This window comes from Phaseolus vulgaris, chromosome 4, assembly GCF_051622355.1.
Source record: "Phaseolus vulgaris cultivar YP4 chromosome 4, ASM5162235v1, whole genome shotgun sequence".
Classification (NCBI taxonomy): domain Eukaryota; kingdom Viridiplantae; phylum Streptophyta; class Magnoliopsida; order Fabales; family Fabaceae; genus Phaseolus; species Phaseolus vulgaris.
In genome coordinates this window covers 10,228,773-10,253,009 of record NC_143501.1, presented here as the reverse complement: position 1 = coordinate 10,253,009, position 24,237 = coordinate 10,228,773, and the positions used below count along the sequence as shown (strand labels likewise).

The 24,237-nt window shown below is 31.0% G+C and overlaps 2 protein-coding genes across 13 annotated transcripts; both read right to left on the bottom strand.

The window, feature by feature from the left end:
- Positions 1–4,750: 4,750 nt before the first annotated feature.
- LOC137837185 (uncharacterized) lies at positions 4,751–9,607 on the bottom strand. The gene is made up of 5 exons (XM_068646078.2): positions 9,231–9,607; positions 9,094–9,138; positions 8,714–9,010; positions 8,438–8,601; positions 4,751–5,187 (listed from the first exon to the last, which is right to left on the bottom strand). The coding sequence occupies exons 1-5, from the start codon at positions 9,454–9,456 to the stop codon at positions 4,978–4,980; spliced, it is 942 nt and encodes a 313-aa protein (XP_068502179.1). The 5' UTR covers positions 9,457–9,607; the 3' UTR covers positions 4,751–4,977.
- Positions 9,608–12,559: 2,952 nt separating this feature from the next.
- On the bottom strand, positions 12,560–23,997 carry LOC137837183 (uncharacterized). Of its 12 annotated transcripts, none has more exons than XM_090301427.1 (10): positions 22,970–23,988; positions 20,969–21,041; positions 20,630–20,730; positions 20,434–20,517; positions 14,910–15,035; positions 14,068–14,148; positions 13,550–13,609; positions 13,402–13,477; positions 13,195–13,251; positions 12,560–13,033 (listed from the first exon to the last, which is right to left on the bottom strand). In XM_090301427.1, exons 1-2 carry the CDS (start codon positions 23,790–23,792, stop codon positions 21,028–21,030), a joined length of 837 nt encoding a protein of 278 aa, XP_090157553.1. In that variant the 5' UTR covers positions 23,793–23,988; the 3' UTR covers positions 12,560–13,033; positions 13,195–13,251; positions 13,402–13,477; positions 13,550–13,609; positions 14,068–14,148; positions 14,910–15,035; positions 20,434–20,517; positions 20,630–20,730; positions 20,969–21,027. The 12 variants fall into 12 exon arrangements, with proteins under 12 accessions (XP_090157553.1, XP_090157554.1, XP_090157555.1 ...); XM_090301428.1 differs by having other exon boundaries at positions 12,560–13,022; positions 13,195–13,255; positions 22,970–23,953; XM_090301429.1 differs by having other exon boundaries at positions 20,434–20,730; positions 22,970–23,997.
- Positions 23,998–24,237: the final 240 nt, after the last annotated feature.

Genomic DNA, 24,237 nt, shown 5'->3' with positions numbered 1-24,237 from the left:
TCTCTTGTAAGAACGGTCACGGGTAACTTTAATACACATATTCGTCTTCTATAAATTACATTACAAATAACTTAAATACACATTACAAACACAATATTGTAATCTTGTTATATTTTCGTAAGTTGAAATAAGTTATAGAATGTTTACACTAGTACAAAAAAAGTACATTAACCATGGTTAAAAAAAAAACATATAAAGATGGTTCCCAAACATCGCTATTCCAAGTTTCGTTATAAATAAGTCATTTAAAATGATGGTTAGGGAATCGTCGTTATAAATAAATTATAACGACACATCCAATCGTCGTTATTTTGGCTAATAAATAACAATTTTTGATTGAGTTATGAGCATTGCATTGGACCAAATGAAAATGCATGCAGAAGAATGATAATGAGAAAGACAATCAAAAGATGCGGGTCGAATGAAAATGCATGCAAAATCACAGTCATTAAGAAGACATTAACTTCACTCTAGATCTGAGCACGGAGTCCTAAGCACTGAGTCCTGAGCACTCTGTCTAATACACAAAATAAAAATAATAACAGTTATACTCAAAATCCAACTTTTAATAACCTTATTCTTATTTTGTTTCCTTACTTTTTCTATCCATCTATATTTATTTCACCTCTTCCTATTATTATTTTTAAATAAGAAAATGGAGGAAATACATGACTTCCATGGATTGATAAAGTTTCTTATTCTCTGATTTGCATATACGTTTAAAATCATATTATAAAAAAATAAAAATAAATAATATCTTAAATTATAGACTATATTTTTATATATTTCTAATTAATTTCTTTTTTTCTAATTAATTTAGAATCAATATATTTCATATTTTGTTTTCAAATAAAAAAAAAATCCCAAAACATTACAAACAATAAATCTAATCTAACATCCAAATAAATAAATTTCAATATAACCTTATATATAAAAGTAAAATCAAAGTCCAGTCTTACCCAATTTTCTCTCAAAACTGTAAAATATTATATAATAGCAACTAAAACAAATATAATTTTCTTTGGTATTAAGAATATTTTCAATTAAAAAATGATTTTACATAATTTTTATGTCTTAATATACTCACCACTTTTACTTTTTTAGTACCCAATAATACTTTTAAAAGTACCTTCTAAATTATATATTTTGATCTAAATTTTTTTATTTGTGAATTTTACAACTCATATATCCATTAATTTCCTGATGACATAATATATTACAATAATATTAAAAATATATTGATTTTTATAAAAAAACAATAAATTAATATATTAAAAGACAAATTTAAAAATATTTTAAATATTAATTAAAATAATCAAAATAATAGTTAATATTTAAAATCTTATAACTAATTAGATATCAATTTAAAAATTATTTATTAATCATAAAAACTAATTTAAATACTAATAATTTATTTAGTCTCTACAATAATGTTTAACTTGATTAATATAATAATTATTTATTTTCTTTTATAAAATTAGTTTTTATTTAATAATTTTTTTAGGGATAATAGTAAAAATTTAATATATATAAATATTTTTTAGACAATTTATGGTTTAATTTGAGGTTAGAAATAAATTTTAAATTTTTTTATAATATTTTAAAGTATAATTTAATTTGAAAATATATTTCAAAATAAAATAGTGATTGATGTAGTAATTACCAAAACTATTCGACAGAAATATGGGTTCAAGATTACTTGAATGATAATGCATGCAGATAATAATAGAGTATACATGATGTGAGTTGATTTTTGATGATTCCATTTTAGATGTGACACTTTATTTAGATTGAGATTTTTAGCAATTATATGGTGAGAACCTAAAGAAGATCCCCACTGGACACGAATTTAACCAAGTGGTTAAGTAAATATGAAAGTTCATTTCTAGAGGGCAAAAGAAAAATACAAGTATATGATGATGGACGGAAATTAAATGAATATGGAAGGAAAACATAAAAGCATGATGGAAACCAAATTGACAATGGAAGAAAATAAAAACATAAGAACACAAAGATAAATGAAGTAATGGAAAAATGGAAGAGATGAAGGAAAGGAAAAAGTTTATGTGATGGAAGAAAGTTGGTCACTTGAAGTGTGGTTTTCCTCCAAGATAAGTGTTGATGACCACCACTTGAGAGCTCTCCAATCACTCAAGATGAGACCTAATGCTATGAGGAAACAAGCCTTACAAACACCTCACACAAATTGTGCAGAGTAACTTTTTTATTCAAATTCAACATGAAAATATAAGGAGAAAGACACCTTATTTATAGGAGATGGTGCTTTGGAAAACAAGAAGCAAAGGTAGGATGTGAAACCTAAAAGTGAGGTTGCCTTTAGGGCTTGACTATGGTCAATGCCACACCTTAGGCCACTTCTTCTAAAAAGTAGGTCAAAAACATGCTAAAGTGATAACTACACCCCTCTTATTAAGCTAAAGACACCTATTCTAGCATATCTTGCTATTTGGACCCCTAAAATGAATCCAATTTATTTACAAATTGTTTTATTATTAAGAAGACCAGAATGAAGAACATTTGGTGTTTTGGTATATGGCCAGTTTTTCCTCTAGTGAGGTCCATTAGATCTTTGGTAGGGTCTTGACTAGATTGTTGAGATGACTGCTCATAGTGTGAATGGTCTCTTAAGTCCTTGGTCATCTTCTTGTCTACTTGGATTGTATCACTACAGTATAGTGCTAGAAAGTATCACATCACCTATTAATGCATTTAGTTGTTTATCTCTTCATAATAAATGATGAAGATAACTTAAATATACATTGCAGACACAATATTGTAATCTTATTTTATTTTAATGAGTAGAAATAACTTATTGAGTGTTTACATGAAAAACACATATATAGTAAATAGCTTAGAAATAACTCATACATGGATATCTAATAAGTAATTTAGAAACAAGTTATACATGAATGTTTACATAAAAAATACATATCGAATAAGTATTGGTGTTGTTTAAACAAATTTCACTCAAAGTATTTTATAAATAAAAAAAAAAGTAATTTAAATGAATTACATAGTACTTATTTTAGTGGTATTTGCTCAAGTTTACTATAGTACTTATAGATAAAGAAAATAGTTAAAATCAACTAAGTTTCTCAAATAAGCTAAAGTGTACTTATATTTTTTTTTATATTTTTAGTGATTAGACCAAAAGATTTTTATAGAATTAGTTGAGAAAACATTTTGAAAAGATAATTTGTCTTAAAAGATGAAATGTTTTAGGCTGTGAATGTGAATGTTCAAATAAAAAAAACACATATCTAGTTTAATATTGTTTGAATAAATTTTACGTAATGTATGTTTAAGAAAAAAAAGAGTTTTATAATGAATTGAGCTAAAGTCTATTGGCATACTTTTGTTCTTAGAAAATTTTAATTATTAAGAAGAGAAAGTTAGATGAGAAGACTTGTATCAAAATTACTTAAAAAAAAATCTCAAATCTCACATCATTTGAAATAAAGAAAGTAACTGTAATTACATTTGTGTAAAAAATATGAAATAACGTATATTTAATTAAGTTGTAATATATCTGTGTAAATATTTAGTTGTATCATACCAACTACAAATATTATATGGTCTATATACTGTTATACACATTAAACATAAGCAATATAGAAAAAAATATTGATTTTTATAATAAAAAAAATAAGTTAGTAGACTGAATGAAAAATTTAAAATTTCAAATATTTGTTGGAAGGATTTACATGACACTATAGATAAAAAACAAATAATTATTAGTTAGAGTTGTGAAAAAAAAGTTTTATAATTTATTAAGCATATATGTACTTTAAAATTATTCGAACTCAGAAATATATAAATTAGTCATAATTCTTACATATTTATACTTTTCGAGCTATTAAAAATTCTATTGAAGTTAGATGAAAAAATTGATTAAAACTTCTATTTTATTGAAGTTAGATGAAAAAATTGTTCACAACTTAAAATGGTAAGATATCTCCTATTTAACTAAGTTTTGGAATATAAGTTATATATCTATTTCACAAATATTAATTCATTGTATAATAATAATAATAATAATAATAATAATAATATATTTCTTATAAAATCACTCATGTATGTTTAATTTTGTAAACATTTTTTGAAATGTTTATTCTTCACCAAAAAGATGTATTATAAATTCCCTCGGAATTATATGATCGAGATAATGTAAAATCAAGAAAAAGTCAAAAAAAAAAAAATTCTTGTAAAATATTAATCTAATTTTTATATTATTTGTTTGCAGAAAAAAAAAAGAAGATTTTAAGTAGGCTTATACTATTTTTTGTTGTTGTTGATGTTAAAAACAACAAAACTGTTTTAAAATACCACTAAATTAAAACATTTATCTAAAAAAAACTCAAACTTGCAATATGTCATCTCATCTTAAAATCACCTTTCTTTTTCTTTGTTTCCTTCACTAAACAAATCATTTCAGTACATCATCTTTAACAAATAGAATACTTTGACAAAACTTTGATTTAATTGTAATTTTAGGTCCTATATGTCATAAATTTTGTAGCTTTTTTTTTCTATTGCTTAACTTTTAATTATTTGCAATTTAGACTATTCTGGTATCTCAAATTTTAATTATCTATAATTTTATTTAATTCTAAAAAAAAGTCAAAATCTTCCATCTACCATTGCTACATCTTTAAACCTATATAAGAAAAAACACTTGTAGTACAACTTTAATCTTCATTAAGTGTGAGACAAATTGAAGATTTTAAAGTGTTGTAAAAAGCACAAAAACACATATCTATATCATCACTCACCATTGATTGAGGTAACATAAAAATGTACCACTCACACACCCTATTGCCATTGTTCTAAACATTTCCATTTCTAGCCATTTTTAATAAGCACTGCAAAATTGCTCAAGAGAGTAAATGAGACAGAAATTTCCAAAAAACATTGTATCACTAACCTATCACTTTTTTCTCCATTTTTTTTCTTTCTCTAGCAAACTTTGAAGTGAGTGAAGAACATGTTATCCTTTCTTTGCCTCTCTTTCTCTCTCTGTGATTTCTTCCTTAACCATGAAAAGCACCCTTCACTTTGCTGGCAAACTTTGTCTTCTTCATCTTTCTTCACATTCTCATTCACTTCTCTCATCACTTTTTCCTTTATAGTGTCCCATGTTTCCTTTTTATCCTTCTTCTCTTCCACCTGCATGCATGCACATGCATTTGTACCTCACATCAATGTCAATGTTTTGTATCTACATCTTTCAATATTCCATCAATCATTTTTATTTTGGAATGTAGAACCCACACAAATAATGGACTCAATCTTTCTAGAGTACTTAAATACATAATACTCACAAAATTAAAATAACCAACTTAATTAAGCAATCATATATTTGTTTTCATATTTTAAATATGAATTTATTTTAAATATAACTTTGAGAAGCTGATAGCTATAATTTTGACCATCTAAACACCATTTTTTTTACTTCTTAGAGAGTTTATAATAAATGCTATGAATAATAATCTTGCTCTGTAGAATTACTTGGGTCAAAAGCAAAGCAATTTAAAACAACACATTGATCCAAGGAAGGTTTCATAAAAATGATTTTACTAGTGCAGTGATCACTGATTAAATAATTAATGATGTAATTCTAGTAATTTTATAATGATTAACTTTTTTCAATATTTATTATAACTTTAAAACATAATTAAAAAAAATAATGTAATAAATGGAAATTCCATTAAATAGTATTATAGATGTATAAGGATGCCAATATAATATATTTCAAATAATTAACTAGTATAAAAGTTAAAAGGGAAAATGTTAGCTAGAAGATTTAGCAAAATTTCAAATAAATATAATGTTTGTGATGAATAGTTGGAAAAGGTGTATAAGATGTTAATGGTGAGCAGAAAAGTTAAAATAGAAAGTATGTCCAAGGAAGGTACTGCACACAAGGACACTTTTGTAGCCACTACATACTATCCTTAACTAAGGTACATACTAACAAAATCTCTAAAATTTTATTCGCACGAATAAACTTGTTTATTGTTTATAGACGAAGCCAATTTCTAACTTGTGAATAATGATCAGAATAAGTTTTTTAAAAATAGGTTTATTGGAGAAAAAAATCAATTTATATCATCACTATCAATATATATATATATGGGATTAATTTTTTTATAATTTTTTTAGTGTCATCTTTTAATTGGATAATTTTATCCTTTAATATATAAAATTAATTATAAAAAAAATTAACATCAAATTATTATTTATTTAAATAGTCTTTTATATCGTGAAATAGAAACTCATATACACATGTGTTTTTGCTAATAATGTTAATAATATATAATTCACTTTTTCATTAGTTATCCATGACAAAAATGATTTAGTTAGATTCCAAATTCTCTAGTATACTTATGAAAAATGGGAAAATTTTAGACAATGAATTTGGTAAGTATAAAATGTTTTATACTATCTGTAATTAAAAAACATTATATATATTACTACTGTTTTTAATGTATTTGTTACAAAAAAACAAAACTTATTAAATAGAATTATATTGAATGCATCATTAATATCATGTTAGTGGTTGGGGAACACACACAAGTAAAAGTAATATAGACTTGTTTCTAAGTTTATTTTTTTCTTTTCCTATTTTTTATGTGCAATTGAATAATAACATATATTTATAATAGTAAAAAATACCCACTAAATAGAAAGGGTTGGAGAGATATTAAAAAAACCTTGTTTTGAAAAAAAGAAAACATGGAAGACAATATTGAAACTACAAATTGATTAAATCTATCCATTTTGGTTCTATGCATTTTTTAAATGTTAATAATAAATAAATAAATCATTAAAACAATATTATAAGTGAATAATAACATTCAATATTAAGAAATATAATATAATTTTAAAAATTAAGTTTTATTCTAATCATCTTTAATCCATGATAAAATCATATATATTTTTATTATCAAATAACTTTTATTCCCCTCACCTTTTTATCTATTTTCTTCAACCAAACAAAATTTTCTCCCATTCTACATTTTTTACTTTTTTATTTTTTTCTCCAATCAATTATTGAAAAATAAAATAAATCATGGAAGAAGGAAAAGTGAGTATGGATTGAAGGGTTAATTAATTTTGGAAAATCTTATCAACTTGTGATGAAATAAAACTTTATAATTGTTAAGAAAAGAAAAATGATGATTTGAGAATTTTTTTTATACAACCTTTTTATAATAATATTTGAATTCATGAATAATATTTTGATATAAATAGAAAGTGATTGTGTAAATACATAACTAGTTGTAAGAAAAAAGGCTTCTCTAAATAGGAGACAAGTAGAAGTGTACATGTAGACATGAAACAAGTTGGGGTAAGTATGAAGGGACCAAACTACAGTGGCATGTGGTGATGAAGAAGATAGAGGGACCAACACCTATATAGTGTTGCCCCCACACTTCACATTGGAAGCTTGTAATCTACTTCATATGACAACTAGATTTGATTCTCTTATCTTGGAAATCCCACCCTTGGCCTAGGTTTCTCCATAGTTTCTTCTGTTTCATTTTGCATTTCTAACTTTTCAAATTGCTGATAAACTAAAACCTCACTTTTTGTGTATGGTGTTAGTGTTTTGTCATGTCTTGGTAATAATATTGGTAACTACTCCACCTTTAATCAATGGTGCAATAAATCTTGTCTAGGGTTGAGATGCTTGAGTTCTACCCACAAGGGGTGTTTTTCTTTTTCATGTTTGCTTGGTTTTATCAAACATAAAAAGTGATGTATAAGATACTTAATAAATAATATTATATAATAAATTATGAACATGTTCAAATATTAAGTTTTTGTCAATGATTATAAGAGTATTTACTCCATATTTAAGAATGAAACAAAGATGCAATACTAACAATATTAGAGTCTTCAAATGTTTAATAATAAAATGAGTAGATGGCATTATTATTCTTGAAGTTTCATGAAATTTTTTACTTTTTTACTATTTGCAATATTCTTTTTACTGAGGCTATTTAAAGTAAGGAGTGTTGTGTAGTTTCATGAAATGTTATAAGTGATTAATGTAATTTTGTAAAAATACAAAAACATTTTATATTTTCTTATCTTATTTCAGTTCAAGTTTAATGTCTGTAAAAATGAGCTAATACTATAGCATTATTCAGTGGATGAAAGTATACACACTTTAAGCCAATAATTTATCAAACTCACAGTGAAGAATTGAGCATAATATATTTTAAAATTTTCACATTTTCAATGTTGGTATTTTTGTCTTCAATTAAGGGTATTCATTAAAAGGACAGTATTATTAATGGCTTTCATAGAAAAATGAATCTGAAGCAAAAGTGTTAAGAGTCATAAATGAAATATATCAGATTGTGAGCTACTCTTGAAAAGTAAAAAGCAAGAAAATTCTAGCACATACCTCTTCCTCAGTAACAGTTTTGGTGTTTGAATTTAGTGAGTCCTGAGATAGTGTTATTGGTCTCTTTATGATGGATGGAGTTATATCAGTGCTGGGGTTGCTTGAACTAAGATAAGGTGTACTTTGAGTACCTGCATCTCTTCTCATTCCCTCTTTTCCTTTTTCTGAATACATATATACCAAGTAGAATTTTTTAATGCCTTAAAACTGTGTCATGAAGTAAACTGCAGAAGGAAACATCACATAACAACATGGTTAATTAAAGTATATGTGAACCTGGAATGTGAAATTGAAGAGCTACTTCTTCTTGAATGCAATTATTGTAAGTTGATGATGGTTTTGTTTGCATTTGTCTTGAGGAATAGACTAGAGGAGCAGACATGGTAATTCTGTTTGTTGCTGAATTTCTAAATGATCTTCCACTGAGAGTTTTGGCAGATAAGCACTCCATTGGTACCTCCCCTGAAAAGGGATTGCAGATGTACTTTTCTGCTTCATTCCACTTTGAATTCAAGGCAAAACCTTCTGGAGATAGGCACTCCCAACTTTTATAGGCTGATCTTGCTTGCAATGCTGCAGAGGACCACCATGCAATTGGTTGAAAATATTCAACTAATATTATAAACCCTCTATGATAAGTATTCATTCTCTGGTACCTTTAAGAGCAGAGGTGAAAGAATAGGTGGAAGGGTCTATTTCATCTGTGACAAAATAGGGAGAACATAAGGGAAATCAAAGGTTGGAAAAAGAAAATTTGATGAACTCATTGAATTGGAGTGAACAAGAAATGTACCTTTTAAAGGGTATCCAGGTGAAGAAGCAGTGCTAGAAATGGTAATGTTTGATCTAAAAGACCTTGTGTCTTCTCTAAAGCTTCTTATATATGATGCTGAGTACCTTCTGGACTTGCTGTTCTCTCTACTGATCCTACCTTTGGCTCCCCATTCTGTCAAATTGAAATCTGAATCATCTTGTTTCCTGGAACTATAAGATGGCTGCATTTCCACAGTGGAGGCCATGAATGAGTGAGAACTCAGGATCAGGATTGTTCTAAAGTTGAAGGTGGATACCAAACTTTGCACATGTTCAAAAGTGGATGCAGATATATGACATGACTATAAAAGAACTTTGAGAGTTCAGAAGATGAAGGTTTTTTGTGCAGGTGGCATGTGGCTTTTGTACTTAATCTGTCTCTACCACAATTTGCTCTTTCACCTTTTGAATCTTCAAATCTACAACTACGTAGCTCAAATGTCTTTCAATGTTACAACTTTATCTTTACTTTTATCTTTTTTTGGTCTCTGCATTAAATTCCTAGTACTGCACCAGTAACTTCATTATTCTTTGACCCAACTAGTACAAGGTGAGGTTGTTTTAACCTTCCTAGTTTATCAATGTACACAAAAAACACCATTGGATTCATACGGTTTCTCTGTTGAGCAAAGACAAAGTGTAAATTTGTCTACATTTTCCTTCTAGTTCCATTAATTAGCTTGCTCATATTAGAATCTTTGTGCCACACAAAATTCCATCAGTTAAGACAATTTTAAAGCAAAAGTTTAGCCTTTCTTCCTGCATTTTACCTATCAAAAAACGACTGACTCACATAAAACAACTGGCCAGTTAATAAATCTGACTCATTTCCAAAAATTATATATTTGCAAGCTTTTATTCAGCTAGCATAAATTATAAAAAATTGAATCAAATTTTAGAAAATTCTTCATAATTTTTTAATTGCAGATTTCGGTATCTTATAAAAGTTGAGATGTGATGTTTAAGTATAACAATTATAAAAAAAAAAACTTAAAAAACAGATGATTTACTATAAGTAAACAAGGAAGTATACTATAAAAAATATTAAAATAAATTATAAATATAATATTAATAAATAATGAATGAAAATATTTAATATGTAATTATATAATAAAAGATTCGCGAGTTGCATGACAAGAAAGCTAACTCCTCTACTTATATCACGAATATAAAATTATACTTTAGTATCAAGAACTTGAACTTTATTACATGTTAAGAGAGGAACAAATTTGTACTTGAACTTATCAACTTAATTTCAGTATATACTTTAAAGTTTATTTTATTAAATATATTGTGTACATTTTAATCTCGATCATTAATCAACATTTTTCTACTCACAATGACTTGAGTGTTTCAATGTTTCAATCTTAATTATTAACAATAAAGTCTATTAGTAAATGTTTATTCATTTTACCCTCAAATAAGATTCATTCACTAGGTACATCTTATATTATGTAAATATCAATCTTAATCATTATATAGTTCTTATTTTCTTTATAATTAGGAGTTCTCACAAAATATATTATAATGATACTTCAAACTTACTGAACTACCTCATATAATTGGGCAGGTCCATCATGATTTTCCAAAACAATATTCGTGATTGTAATATGCTTATCAATTTGTGGCAATTGGATAGAGAAAGGTTGACATTTGTGGGTTCCCCTCTCTTGTTTTGCACTTGAAAAAACCAACATGCATTATTATGTGCCATTTATTCAAACGGATGTTATAGCATCTCACAAATCCACTAATTTTTGTTTGATGAGACAAACTCTTGATACCCAATTCAGGAAACTTCTCCTTTAGCTGCAATCAGATATGTTAGATCATTATCAATGATAAGCATACATCTGAAAAACTCACAAAGAAGCTTCCAGGGTGCTTTAAACCAAAGAGAGCAAACATAAAATACAAATTTAACAAATCCAGTCATTCAATTCTGATATTATCTTAGGGAATTATGCATATTTCTGTACTTTGACAGATCAGGTCTTTGTTCCCAGATGAGAAATACCACAATTCATCCAGAAAATTTGCATGAATCTTATTTCTATTTAAAGTCACATGAAATTTGAACACTTGTTAAATGCGAAATTCTAACCCCCCAACAGTTATATTAATGGAAAGTTATCAGATGATATAATTATGGCCTGAAGCACAGCATTAGAATCCATTGTTAATTTTGGCCAATTCTGAAAAAGAGACTTGAAAAATGAAGTTGGCTCCATTATTTTGTCCAAACTGAGATGCTTTCTCTTACTGTAACCTATGGAAAGCCCAATGAGGGGGTGAATCCCTCTGCATTATTACTGTTTTTAAAGTTGGGACTTGGGAATAGGATAACACACATGATCAGTGAACACTGTTGGGTTGCTTTCAGTATGGGCTGTGAAGTGATTGTGAAAGTGGATGTCACTTGTCAGCAGAGTGGAGAGATTGGAGCAAGAAAGGGGTTTGTGGTTGTGCATGTGCAAGCCACATGCTTTCTAAAATCCTGAAAAAATGAATGAGGCAAGGCAAGGCAAGGAAAGGGTCCTTACATAATAATGGAAGTGGAAGGGCCCCACCAGGACCTCTTCATAGTCATCAGTTTTGTCTGATGTGTACGCCAAGTAGGTATCAAGAAAGAAAGGTTCCGTTAGTTGGGGTCCATACACTTCATTTTTTTGCCTGCTTTTCTAGGAGGTTTTCATCCTCACTTCACTCTCATGTCTTATCTTTTCACTGCCCCCCAACACCTGTGCAACAAGATTTTGATTGATACCATGTCCAATTATTAACCACCCCTTGGGAATAACGCCTCTTAGCTTCATCATTCTTTTACTTAGTTCTGTATAAATCCAATAATTCCCATTATAATTGGGTAATGATGGTTAGGTGTCAATTTATAATTCCACCTGTTTTTGGTTGGAGAGGTGAGAATTTTAACAGATGAAGATTAAAAGATGATTTAACTACTACACCAATGCTTCTCTTTTATCATTCACTTGATTTTACTTTTCTATCTTCATTTCTTTCCTATTTTCTTCCACTAAACACCTTTATTTAACGTTAGAAATGTACTTCACCTTGCATGGAAACAACCCAATCCGAATGTAGCAATGTAGTTTTCCATTTTATTTCTCTACTACCATTTTTTTTAAACTCCAACCTACCTGATAAGTTTATGCTGAACATTACAATCATCCACATCAAACAACTGGAATTGGAGGAAATCCAGTAGTGTCTATTTTGTTAGGACTTCTCTCTTTTCATCTTTAAGTTTTACGAATGATACTTTCCCCAGCCGAAGAATACATACAGGCGTCAAACTCAAATAAACTCATCGTAATTAAAAGGTAAAGCAGCATCAAAGAAACCGTAATTGTTAAGACACCAAAACATGGCAGGGTATAAAGTAAACACAGCATAAATAACAAGACAGGCCTCCAACTCCAATAACTTGCACAGTAGTAACCATAGACGTAGCTAGAATGAAAATTGAAATCCAGTAAACACTATTCCAACAAACGGAGAAACACAATTAACAAGATCATGCCTTTTATATCGAACCTTGCTCAGTTCTCTGGCAGAAAACCATGTTTTCAACCAACTCCAAAAGATGATCATCAAGCAAGTTGGATGAACAACCAACATCTTTGTTGGACGTATGTACTCCAGCAGTTAGCTGCCAGGTTTTGCGGGACAGGCAACTTTAAGATCTTGAAAATCACGGCCCCAGAAATAGATAACTCTGCATATTACGAGTCCAATGATGCTTGCTGCCAATCTGAACAATAACTAAAAAGGCATCCGTTGTCAGGTCATGTTATTGATAACTTGGTTAACAATAAAAAACCTGTATACATTATCCCTAGCAATCACATATATACAACAAAAGTAAAGTCTAAGAACAGGTGTGAACCCAAAAGGGTTGCAGTTGCAGCACAAAACTTATATACCTTTCATGGTCTTCAGTATCTTAGGGATGTGCTATAAGGAGTGGGCAGCCAGAGCACCTGACTCAAGAATTATGAATATGCCCATCAAGTTATTCAAATAATTTGTAATGGAGAAGAAAAATATCAAGAGGAAAATATTATTTCACGTTCAGCAACATCTCATAGCTTGGGTAACATTGTATTTGTTATAACTGATAAAACACTTACTATGAGAGATATGATTTATCGATGAACCACACAAGTATACTTTAGAAACATCAAGGGAGCCAGATATATTGATTTCCTACAAAAGAAAGCTTACATCAAACTTTGTAACAGGTAGGTCAGTAACTTAAAGAATGAAGCAAATACTTACCACTGAAAAAGATTAAAACAGCAAAGCAGCTTCAGGAAATTTCATATGCATATAAGCTTCCTGTTGAGCAGGGAAAGTTTTACATGGTGAATAGGGAGAAGATAGGATATATCAAGCAAGGAACTTCACAAGAGGAGAAATAAAAAGCTATTATTATGCAATAATTTATAGAAGGAAATGGTTCCACCATTATGGGATCCTGTTGTCTTGGTAAGGGGTAGATGAAAGCAACTTCGGCCCATGAAAACAATGTAGGAAACACATGCACAACAGCCCATAGCAGTTTTGAAATTCTAATATGATATACATGTCCCAAATAAAAAAAATTAAATTGATAATATTACAAGATGCATATGAGAATTTCACAAAGGCTTTACAGTGAGATGCCAGAGGTACTTATTTTTCTTAATTTTATTATTATGGTTTGTCAAATGAAGGAGGCAGAAGATATAAAAGTGTCCTTGGTATAGAATTTAATAAATAATCAATTATACAAACAAAAAGCAAATATATTTTACCTTGTCCAAGAATCAGAACGGAATTTGCAGATAGAGAAATGATATCTTGAATCTTCTCACTGGAGAAAAGAACTCGAACAACTGAATCAGAAAGCAAAAGTTACTTAGATTATGCATGACAAGTGAAGAGAGGGAAACTCACACAAGGCATTCTACAATCCTTAAATAAAATTATAGACAATGATTTCGTTACGTGAGCTCAAACATTCTTAAAAAGAAGACTGATATGATTTCCAAATTACTTGAGTTATGTCACTAAGCTTAATTTATATCAATCCCACTATTATTGTCTCTTTCACTTAATCCCTGCACTATCTCAAATCTAGGATTCTGATAGTCTCCTCTTTCAGAACTGTCCTCACCTCAACTAAACAGTCACAATAAATTCTCCATCCAGGGATTAGGTCCAGTCTCCATTCCTTTTATCTTCTACATTCTTATAGATGGATGGCTCCCTTATGCTGTGTTTTTTTCCTAATAAGATCTGATGTATTTTCTCTCTCACTCTCTAGTTTGACAAGTTTGGGATGTTACCTAGCATTGTTTGTGGTGATTACATTTGGTTTGTAAAATTGTTTTGGTTACTCTTATGGTCCTTTGCATGGCATGACAGGGAGAGTGAGGATGATAAAGTTACATATTTTTATAGTGACAATCAGTTACTGTAATCCACAAATGATTATACTGGTGAGAATGATCGTACCTTTAGATACATGATTAAGTATATTCTTAAATATTTTAGTTCAATCTGTACTGGCTACTAATAGTACAAGAAAATTACAGCAACTTACATATTTCTAATTCAATAACTAAATCAATAATGGAAATGTAAGTTTGTGAACCTGGGAGACGTAAAAGCTTTTCATTGCAATCATTTCCATCCACTTCATTTAAAGCATTTTCTATGTCCATTGCAGTGAACATGTGCACAGAATGGTATCCATCTGATATCCAGATAGTCTGAGACACTGCAAAATTAATTATTTTTAGCTGCAGTGAGAACAAAATACAAAATATTTGATGCATTATATCTAACAACTATTTGAAAAACCATAACTTTAACATAACAAAGTGCTATTGACATTCTGAAGCTTAAATTTTGAAGCAACTGAAAGAGTCCATTATAAATTTATAATGCTTCGCTCTTTTGTGATTGTTATCTCAACCAAAGGTATTGCACATAACATGTAGACTAGCAGCCAGGGAATAAGTGAACCTTAAAATCCCTTCTGTTTATCTAGGGAAATCCAATGGTAGACATATGTCCAGAACATGAAATGAAACCAGAAAGCATTGACACAAGAAAGGCATAGCAATGACTAACTTGTCCTATACCCATTGTATTCAAACAAAAACTACAAAACATATTATAAGAACAAGTAGATTTGAGTGAACAAGAGCAAAGCAATTCCCAAGATAGAAATTACAGAGACAAATTGATGTTAAAAAAAAAAAGACAATTGTTATGAGAACATTGCTTTTATTTAGATTTGTGAATGTGTTTTGGTGATAACCCATGCACATCATAAAGCTAAGACCCAACCATTCCACCACACAGAAGCTCATGCATACCTTCCTTTATCATCCCTAACCTTTCAACCAAATCGCACCACAACCCCCAACCACATCCTTCCACTGCTTCGTTAGGGCTTTTGTGTGTAAGTAAAGTGCATTCAACTCATCAAACAAATATCATCTCTTTTCATTATTTCAGCAAAAATCTAGATTCTATATTGACTAGAAATAAAGATATTTCATAATATATAAATGAACATAAACCTCATCTTATTAATCAATTTTTTATAAGATTTGGTTTTATAACATTGAGTTAGATTTACTGTTCTTAAGTCGTTAAGATAACATTTGTAAAGTAGCACAACTGCTTAAATATTTCTATAGTCATGTTTTCAGAGTACAAACAAGTTAGAAAAATATAAAAATACAAAATGTAAAAATCTAAATAACATTTCTTTAAGAATATTATACACTAATAAATTGATTTTTTATAGTTTCCTAAAAATATCTTATCAATAGTAAAATGTTAAATAAAAATAAACCAATTAACCTGACATCCTTCTAATTCTCTAACTTAAGAAAGAAATGGTTTGTCATATCTATAATTTTTTTTCTACGGTTAAGGCGTAAAAAGATATAAAATTAAAAAAATAGAAGGAGTTTATTTGAATATATATCTATCAATTTTATATTTTAAAAGTGTAAGTTATAATTGATAACAAAATCTTGAAATTTTATAATGATAAAAAATAAATTAAAAAATATCATTACTTTAGTATTTGTTCTTTTTACCCACTTCATTTACACTTTCCTAAATAGTTGCGTGAAATCTAATACTGAAATGTAAGTAAACTTTATGATAGGTGAATAGGTGATAACAACCAAGTACTTTGTGTGGTTCCACCATAATACACATTCTTTTATTTTCACCATTTTCAACCAATAGTGTGCATGTTGATGATATAATCATTACAGAGAATGAAGCTACTAGAATATCACAGCTAAAGGAACACTTGTGCAAACATTTTGAAACCAAGGATCTTGGAAATCTTTAATACTTGGGTATTAAAGTAGCTTAGTCAAAAGAAGGTCTTGTAATCTCTTAAAGGAAATATGCTCTAGAAATCCTAAAAGAGACAGGTAAGATTGATTGTAGATCAATGGATAGTCCTATAGACCTAAATCATAAATTAATGATAGAACAAGGTGAATCTTTCTCTGATCCATAAAGATATAGAAGATTAGTTGAGAAACTTATTTATCCTACTATTACTAGACTTGATCTGTCTTTTGCAATTGGTGTTGTTAGTCATATGCAAGCTCCTTGTATTGATCATTGGAATGCTATCATCCTTATCATAACATACCTCAAAAAGGCTCCAAGACAAGGTATGCTATTGTGATGCTATTTGGGCAGGATCGCCTACTGACAGACACTCTACTATAGGATATTGTGTTTTTTCTTAGATGAAATATTATTTCTTGGAAAAGCAAGAAACAAAATGTAGTTGTCTGATCAACTACTGAAGCTGAATATATAGGGCAATGAGTTATCTTACTTGTGAACTTGTATGAGTGAAAACAATTCCTTTAAGAACTTAACTTTTGTGAGATTCAGCAAAAGATGTGTCGTGGTAACTAAGTTGTTCTCCACAATGCTTCCAATCCAGTGTTCCATGAGAGCACTAAACCCGTGGAATTGACTGTCATTTTATTTAAGAAAAGTTGTAGTTTGAAGAAAGATTTGTTGTGTTTGTTGAATCCAATGATCAATTTGCACATGTGTTAACAAAATTTTAAGAGGATCTCGAATTGAATTTATCTGCTCAAAGCTTGGTACATAGAATTTGTACTCTCCAACTTGAGGGGGAGTGTTAGAATAGGTTTTGAATAGTTTTATTGGAAAACTGCTATGTATTGCACCTATCTCTGTACCTAGGACTCTAGTTCAATCTTTTGATCTTTTCTCTTCCCTCTACTCGTTATATTGGAATTCTATCAATATAAATACGAAAACATAAGAGAGGTGATTTCAGCTCTTTATAATATATTGTCTCTTTTATTTATCTCAAGTAAGGTATTAGCCCAATAGGGCTTATTATTGTTTAATTTGATTATTCTTCAAGACTGCAAACACAAAATAAATAAAAGAAACAAATAAATTCAACTCTCTAAACAATTTATTTTAGTTAATGGATTTTTACATCAAAATGAAAAGGAACATTTCTTTTACCGAATCATTATTAAATACCCCTATTTCAATCAATATATTTGAAAAGGTGGTATGCATGTGCTTCATCCCATCTCAAGTCTGAACCACAGCAAGTTGAGTGTGAATAAGGGTGTCATATGGATTGAAGGGTTTCCCAATTAAGGTCAGATCTTTATGTTAAGCATCTCCCCAATCTTAATTTATGTAAATATAGGCAATCAAGCAAAACACAACAATGTGACTTTATGTTTACATGCAAGGTTATCAAACTTGAGTGTCTATGTAAACTTGTGGGAGCTATGTAAACTCGTAAGAGTTTACTTCATATGAAAAAAGTATTTCAATAATATAATTAATTAAAATAGTTAAAACAAATAAGTCCACAATACTAAAATAACTAAATTTAGTAGTAAATGAGGATTATATAAGTTCAAAGTACTCCAAATAAATAATTTCCTACAAAACATAAGTTGTTAAAGTCATGGAAATTAAATAACTAGAAATGGACAAATGTCAAGTTTCTATGTCCAATCCTCTAATGACATAATCCTCTCCATCATCTTCATCACAATGATGATTACCATCAAACTTTCCCAGATGAAAATTGTGCATCCACATTGGCATCAAAAGTTATGTTATCAAGATCAAGGACATCTAGAGTTGGATCTCTTATTGCTTTCATCCAATATCTAGCCTATTTCCTTGAGCATTTTTACTTCTACTTTTAATAGATGAGGGTGCACTTGGATTGCCCCTAGTTTAATTTGATCCACTTCCAAACATTTCCTTAAAAAAACATGAATTTGAAAAAGGGAACCTTTTGAAATAAAAACAGAATTCAATTGAATTTTTTTTTCTAAATCTCTACAAGTTTGCCACTGCCTACCCCAATCATTTTCAATTAAAAAAAAAATCTTTGCAACAAATGAATCATGTAGTATACAGCCAAGCAAACACAGATGATGATGCATTGGTGCGTTCTGTCTAGACCAAACATCTTTAAATATTACCATATGACAACAGCACAACATAGTAGAAAAATTTTTGCAAAGCATGACCATGGCGAACAAAGACCTCAGACACGATGCACCACCACTCAGTGACGGTTGCAAACGGTCGAAACAGAGATGACGAGCAAAGACAACACAACCATGAACAAAGAGAACGCAATCACAGAGAGAACGAAACCACCAACACCACCACGACCACGAAAGCAACGAACAATGACAACACAACAGCAACCAACAACCACAACGAACACAAACACAAACCCTATCACAAGCAAATGGGTGACTTTGCTTGGTTGAGTTAAAAAACGAGGTCGTTTTGGGTTTAAAGAAAAAACCCTCTCGACTTGCCAACTAGGTTGCAGACTCGCAAGTTCATTGAGTTCACCGAGTTCAGAGCAAGTCTACCAAGTTTGCTCCAAAAATGAGTTTGCTTCCGAGTCAACTCGCCCAAGGTGAGTGGGAACATAAACTTGAACGAGTTAAATCACGAGTTTGATAACCATGTTTACATGTAGTTCAAACTTATTCCATACTCCTTGTAGTTTGAGTACTTTCAACAAGTTTGGACATATCATATAGTGACATCTTCCTTTCTATCTATCTACCTAACTCAAAAAGTCTGTAAATATAATGTAAATTTTCTCAAGATGGATATATCTTCTTATAAAGTAAATTTAGGCATAACTTAAACTTATAAAATTAACTTTTAAGGCAAAATTTGCACTCACTTATACTGTAATTTGTTCATAACTCTAGTTGATGTGGGATCTCCAACACACAATCTTTCATAAGGACTGGACATCTCTAGTGTAAGACTAGATATTTATAGGTAGTCCTATAGCTGATAATGACTAGAAGAATAGGTCCAACAAACAGTGCCAGGATAGGCTTTAATACAATCTTAGAAAGTAAATTTAAATCTAACACAATCTTACAAAACCGGTTTGTAAAGTGCGGTTTACGTACCCACTTCTATACTACAATTTGGCTATATTTTTAGTCGATTTAGAATCTCCAACATATCTAAAGAAACAAAATCAAAATGTATAGAGAAAGAAAGAATGTCTCACTTCAGTTTGCAAAAGTAAGTCTCCCAATGTCACATATGATTGAGGACCAGCTTGTTTGTGCGTATTTTGTTTTAAATCAGTGCTTATTCAATAAAATAAGCAGACTTCGGTCTTCTTTGTGTTTGTCTAGTCTGATTATTTTTAAAATAAACAGTTTTCAACTTAAATAAAAAAAACCCTATCTGCTTCTTAAATAAATGATTTTTTTTAAATTACTTATTTCAAAAACACTTATGTTTAAACAAACTGGCCCAAAAATCATAGATAGAAAAGAGAACTAAGTATTCAGTCTTCTTTCCAAACCCCCACTGTCTGCCTTATATTTATAGATGAAAAAGGATGATTGGGAAATTTTGTCCTTTAGGTGTACACACCGATCCAATCTTTAGAATGAAATTACAGTCAATCAACAAGCTAATTAGGAGCTAATATCACAGAAATGATCATCAACATATGTTTAGCAGCTTTTGCCAGCACCAACATAAAATATTTCACTAAGAAAACAACCACAAATTGAATTTTGAAAAATAAAATATAAAATAAGGAAAGTGACACTTACTAGCAGATAGATCTGGAAGAACAGATATACTTTTCACTTTCATTGTACGAGGCAGTGGCCTAACATTACCAGTGATATCTACTCCTACGCCAGAATTTGACAGGGATAGCAAATGTAAATCTCCATGAGAATCCAAGATCAGAAACATCCTCTGGGATACAGCCTGAATGGAAATAGCCTTTATAGACATGGATACCTTTGTCACAGAATTTGTATTAACCTCATTTCCCTTCAACACCACAAAACATGAACCTCCATCCCTGTCGTCGAGTTTTGATTTAACATGTGTCTGCTTAACTGAGAGAAGAAAAACATAGATTAGGTAATGTACTGGGAAAAGTTGGAACCAATTAAAAATTATGCATAAAATCAAGTAATCAGATCATGTGATCTCTACAGATCTACACTGTAAGAAAATATAGGGAGATAATGAAAGTATATTGCCAGTCTTCTAGATAGAGATTCCATTGTTATCACAAGAAATTCAAAATACAGCTTGCTGTTAAAGATATGTTCTTAATATTTAATTATTTACCATTAAAACATCTTGAGATTAAACAAAGGATGGCATCTCGTATCGCACCCATATCCTGGTCAGCGAGGAATATCTACAAATTGTTAGCAGAAGTTAAATATAGAAACACAATTTGTTACATTTGACCAGGGTAGATATTTGGCTAAAGCAACTGAAATTTGAAAGCAGGCCAAAAACACCATGTTGTACTACAAATAGGCTAGTAGTATCAATCACTATTTTGAATTAATCACTGCTTGAAAATGACCGAGAAGGTAAAATAACAGAAATCAATACCCTTCAGATCCCATGGTTTAGCAAATACCACATTCCAACTAGGTATTTGTTAAGTTCTAAAACTGTATTGGAGTCAGCAGTAAATTACTATCAATTTATGCTTAACCTAAATGATCTCAAGCTGGTGAAAGAGAATTAGTCCAGTGCAAGTGAAGGAACTATCAACAATCAATCCATTAAAAAAATGGGTAACCACAGGAAACCCAGTTTAAGTTTAAACCAATTGAACTCATTTTACAGTGGGTTTCAGACAAATGTAACTCTCACAGAAGAAATTTTATAAGTAGAACTGTTTTGAGTTTGAATAGAGTATAAAATATTTTTCCCCATTTATTACAAAGTTGTCAGAAAAGGGTGTTTTTTTATAGGGTTTCTGATAAAGCCAACCACAAGCTCCGCGAACCGGGAAGAGGAAGACACAAAAGTTAAAGGACAGAACAAGCCGGCAAAGTGTGAACAGAGGCTATCAGAGAAACAACAGGGGGCACAAACTGAAGTGTTGACGATGGCTGGAAAAGGGCCATTCTAGGCCGGATAAAGCATGGTCAGAAACCAGCTGAGGAAGTGACAGTATAAATGGCGGCTGATAATTGAGTTGAGAGAGATGGGATACTGGGTTTTAGTGAAAGTAAATATTTTGTAATTCAAAACTCATGATTCTGAAGGAGAAAATATGTGACATCACTATGGCAACCCTAAAAATGGCTTACTGATTAAAGGAAAAAAGGGGGCAGAATAAGGTTTCCACAGCTAATTGGTAGTACTATCCTCGGGAACTTGGCAGCAATTTTGGCTGCGATCCACACAGCACTATGAATTCCCTATAGCAGGCGATAAGCATTATACTGCCACAGTCTGAGTGGCACTATATGCCACCATTGACTACTCTTGTATCTTTCATAAACAAACAGTATGCCATTCACTATTCTAAAACTAAATGAATAAAACTCAATGATCCAGAGAATTGGAAATTGTATCAAATTCAGATGTTTCAAGATGCTTGTTAGGAAGGACATTGAGTACTGCGGCCACTGAAGCTGATATACAACAAATAACAGACAACAGAATGCAAAGACAGAATTTTGCTGATTCCTTGAGGATTAAGACACTGAATAATGATGATTGAATTTCCTACACACTAGTAGTCTCTGCTGAAGTATCCTTACAAGTTATACTAATGTACAAACCTAATTGTCATCAAAACACATCGTTAAGTCAAAAGCCAAAAGACCAAATTCGGATGTTAAAACCAATAAAAACAGCATTCGCTCCCCAAATTCTGCTGAAAACTAAGTTACTAATTTCCATGCATTGTCTGTGTAAATGTCAACCAAAGCAACTACAAACCACCCTATATATGACGTTTAAAACAATCATCAGAAAAGCCAACAATCTTATCAATATGACAATCCATGTTCTAATGACAGTGTGCCTTCTAATTACATTCAGACCACCGTTTAATCGCACTGTTAACCCTAAATACGATTTTTAAATTTAACAACTACAAAATTCAACCGCCTTATCACACATGATAAATCCAAAACCACCCTAGAAATCAAACTGTTAGCCCTAAGTTCAATTTTTAAAGTAACTATTACACATGTCAACCTTCTTATCATACATGACAATCCAGTGTTAGTCAGCAGTGTAAGCACATTCCACTTAAATTCAAAAATCAAAACACCCTAACACTACTTTACAAAAAAAGTTTACTCATTCACGTACCAGCAGCAACTCCATGTCTTTCCATCTTCCCTTCCAAATCACCATTGCAGTTCGCCACCTCCAAACCCCCTCCTCGAACACCAACCCCATTCCTCAGCTGCTTCGAATTCCCAACCCTCTTGTTCCCGCTTTTTCCTTTCACGAGCCTCCTAAGACCAAAAACCCTAACCCCATTCTCCTCCCCGAGAATCAGAAACCCAAATGCAACACTCAAAGAAAAAACCGGCCTTGCACACTCAATCACCGCGCACCTCATCAATCTCACCCCACCACTGCCACTGCCATCGTCGTTGCCGCCGCCACCATCGTCCTTGACGGCGAAAACCCATACCTTGTTGGAGGAGAGAGCGTGGAGCGCAAAGTAGTTGACGGAGGCAGCGAGTCTGACGGCGGCGCCGTGCTTGGCGTCGAGGATAACACCGAGCCCCGGCTGAAAGCAAAGGTCTTTATGCAAACAGAGAACACGGGTGACGCGTTCAAAGGAGGAGGGGTCGCGGAGGCGATAGAGGCGGAGGAGGATGCGGGAGCGGTAGGGGGAGGAGACGAGAAAGATGACGGCTGGGGCGGCGGAAGGGTGCTGTTGGAGGAGGAGGAAGGTGGAGGAGGAGGAGGGGGAGGGGATGTTTAGGGTTTGGGTATGGGGTGGAGATGGGGAAGGGGAAAGGGGTGAGAATGAAGGGTATAGAGAAAGGGAGGAATCAGTGTGGGTAAGGGCAAGAGAGAGGGAAGATGGTTCAAAGAGGATGGAGGTGTGGGGGTGGTGAGAGGAGGTGAGGGAGGAAGGGTGTGGGAGTGGGACTTTGAAACCTTGGACAACAACCATTACAAAAGAGAGAGAGATTCCTCAATCTTTACTCACTCACTTACTTTGGTTGTTTTTGATTTGGAATATGATGTTGTGTTAGGTGGGGAGTTGGAAGAAGTATGTGATGGAAGAGAAGGAGAGGAATATTTGGTATCTGGAGAATGAAAAAGGATGAAAAGGTTACACCACTTAGACTTCAATATCTCAATCTCCTTTCTCTTTCATAAGCACTAAAATATAAGTAAATTTTATTGTTAGTTTTAAAAATATTTTATCTTTAATCAAGACATGACTCTCCGATAAGAATAGAAAAATTTACCTATCTTTTTCAAAAATCTAATTTAATCTTTTAATACCTAATAATTTAATTTCTTTATTATCTTATATTAGTCAAGGAGAGAAGTAGGAGAGATTAAATACACGTTATAAGTAATTTAACATTAAGAAGACTTCCAACTCAAAT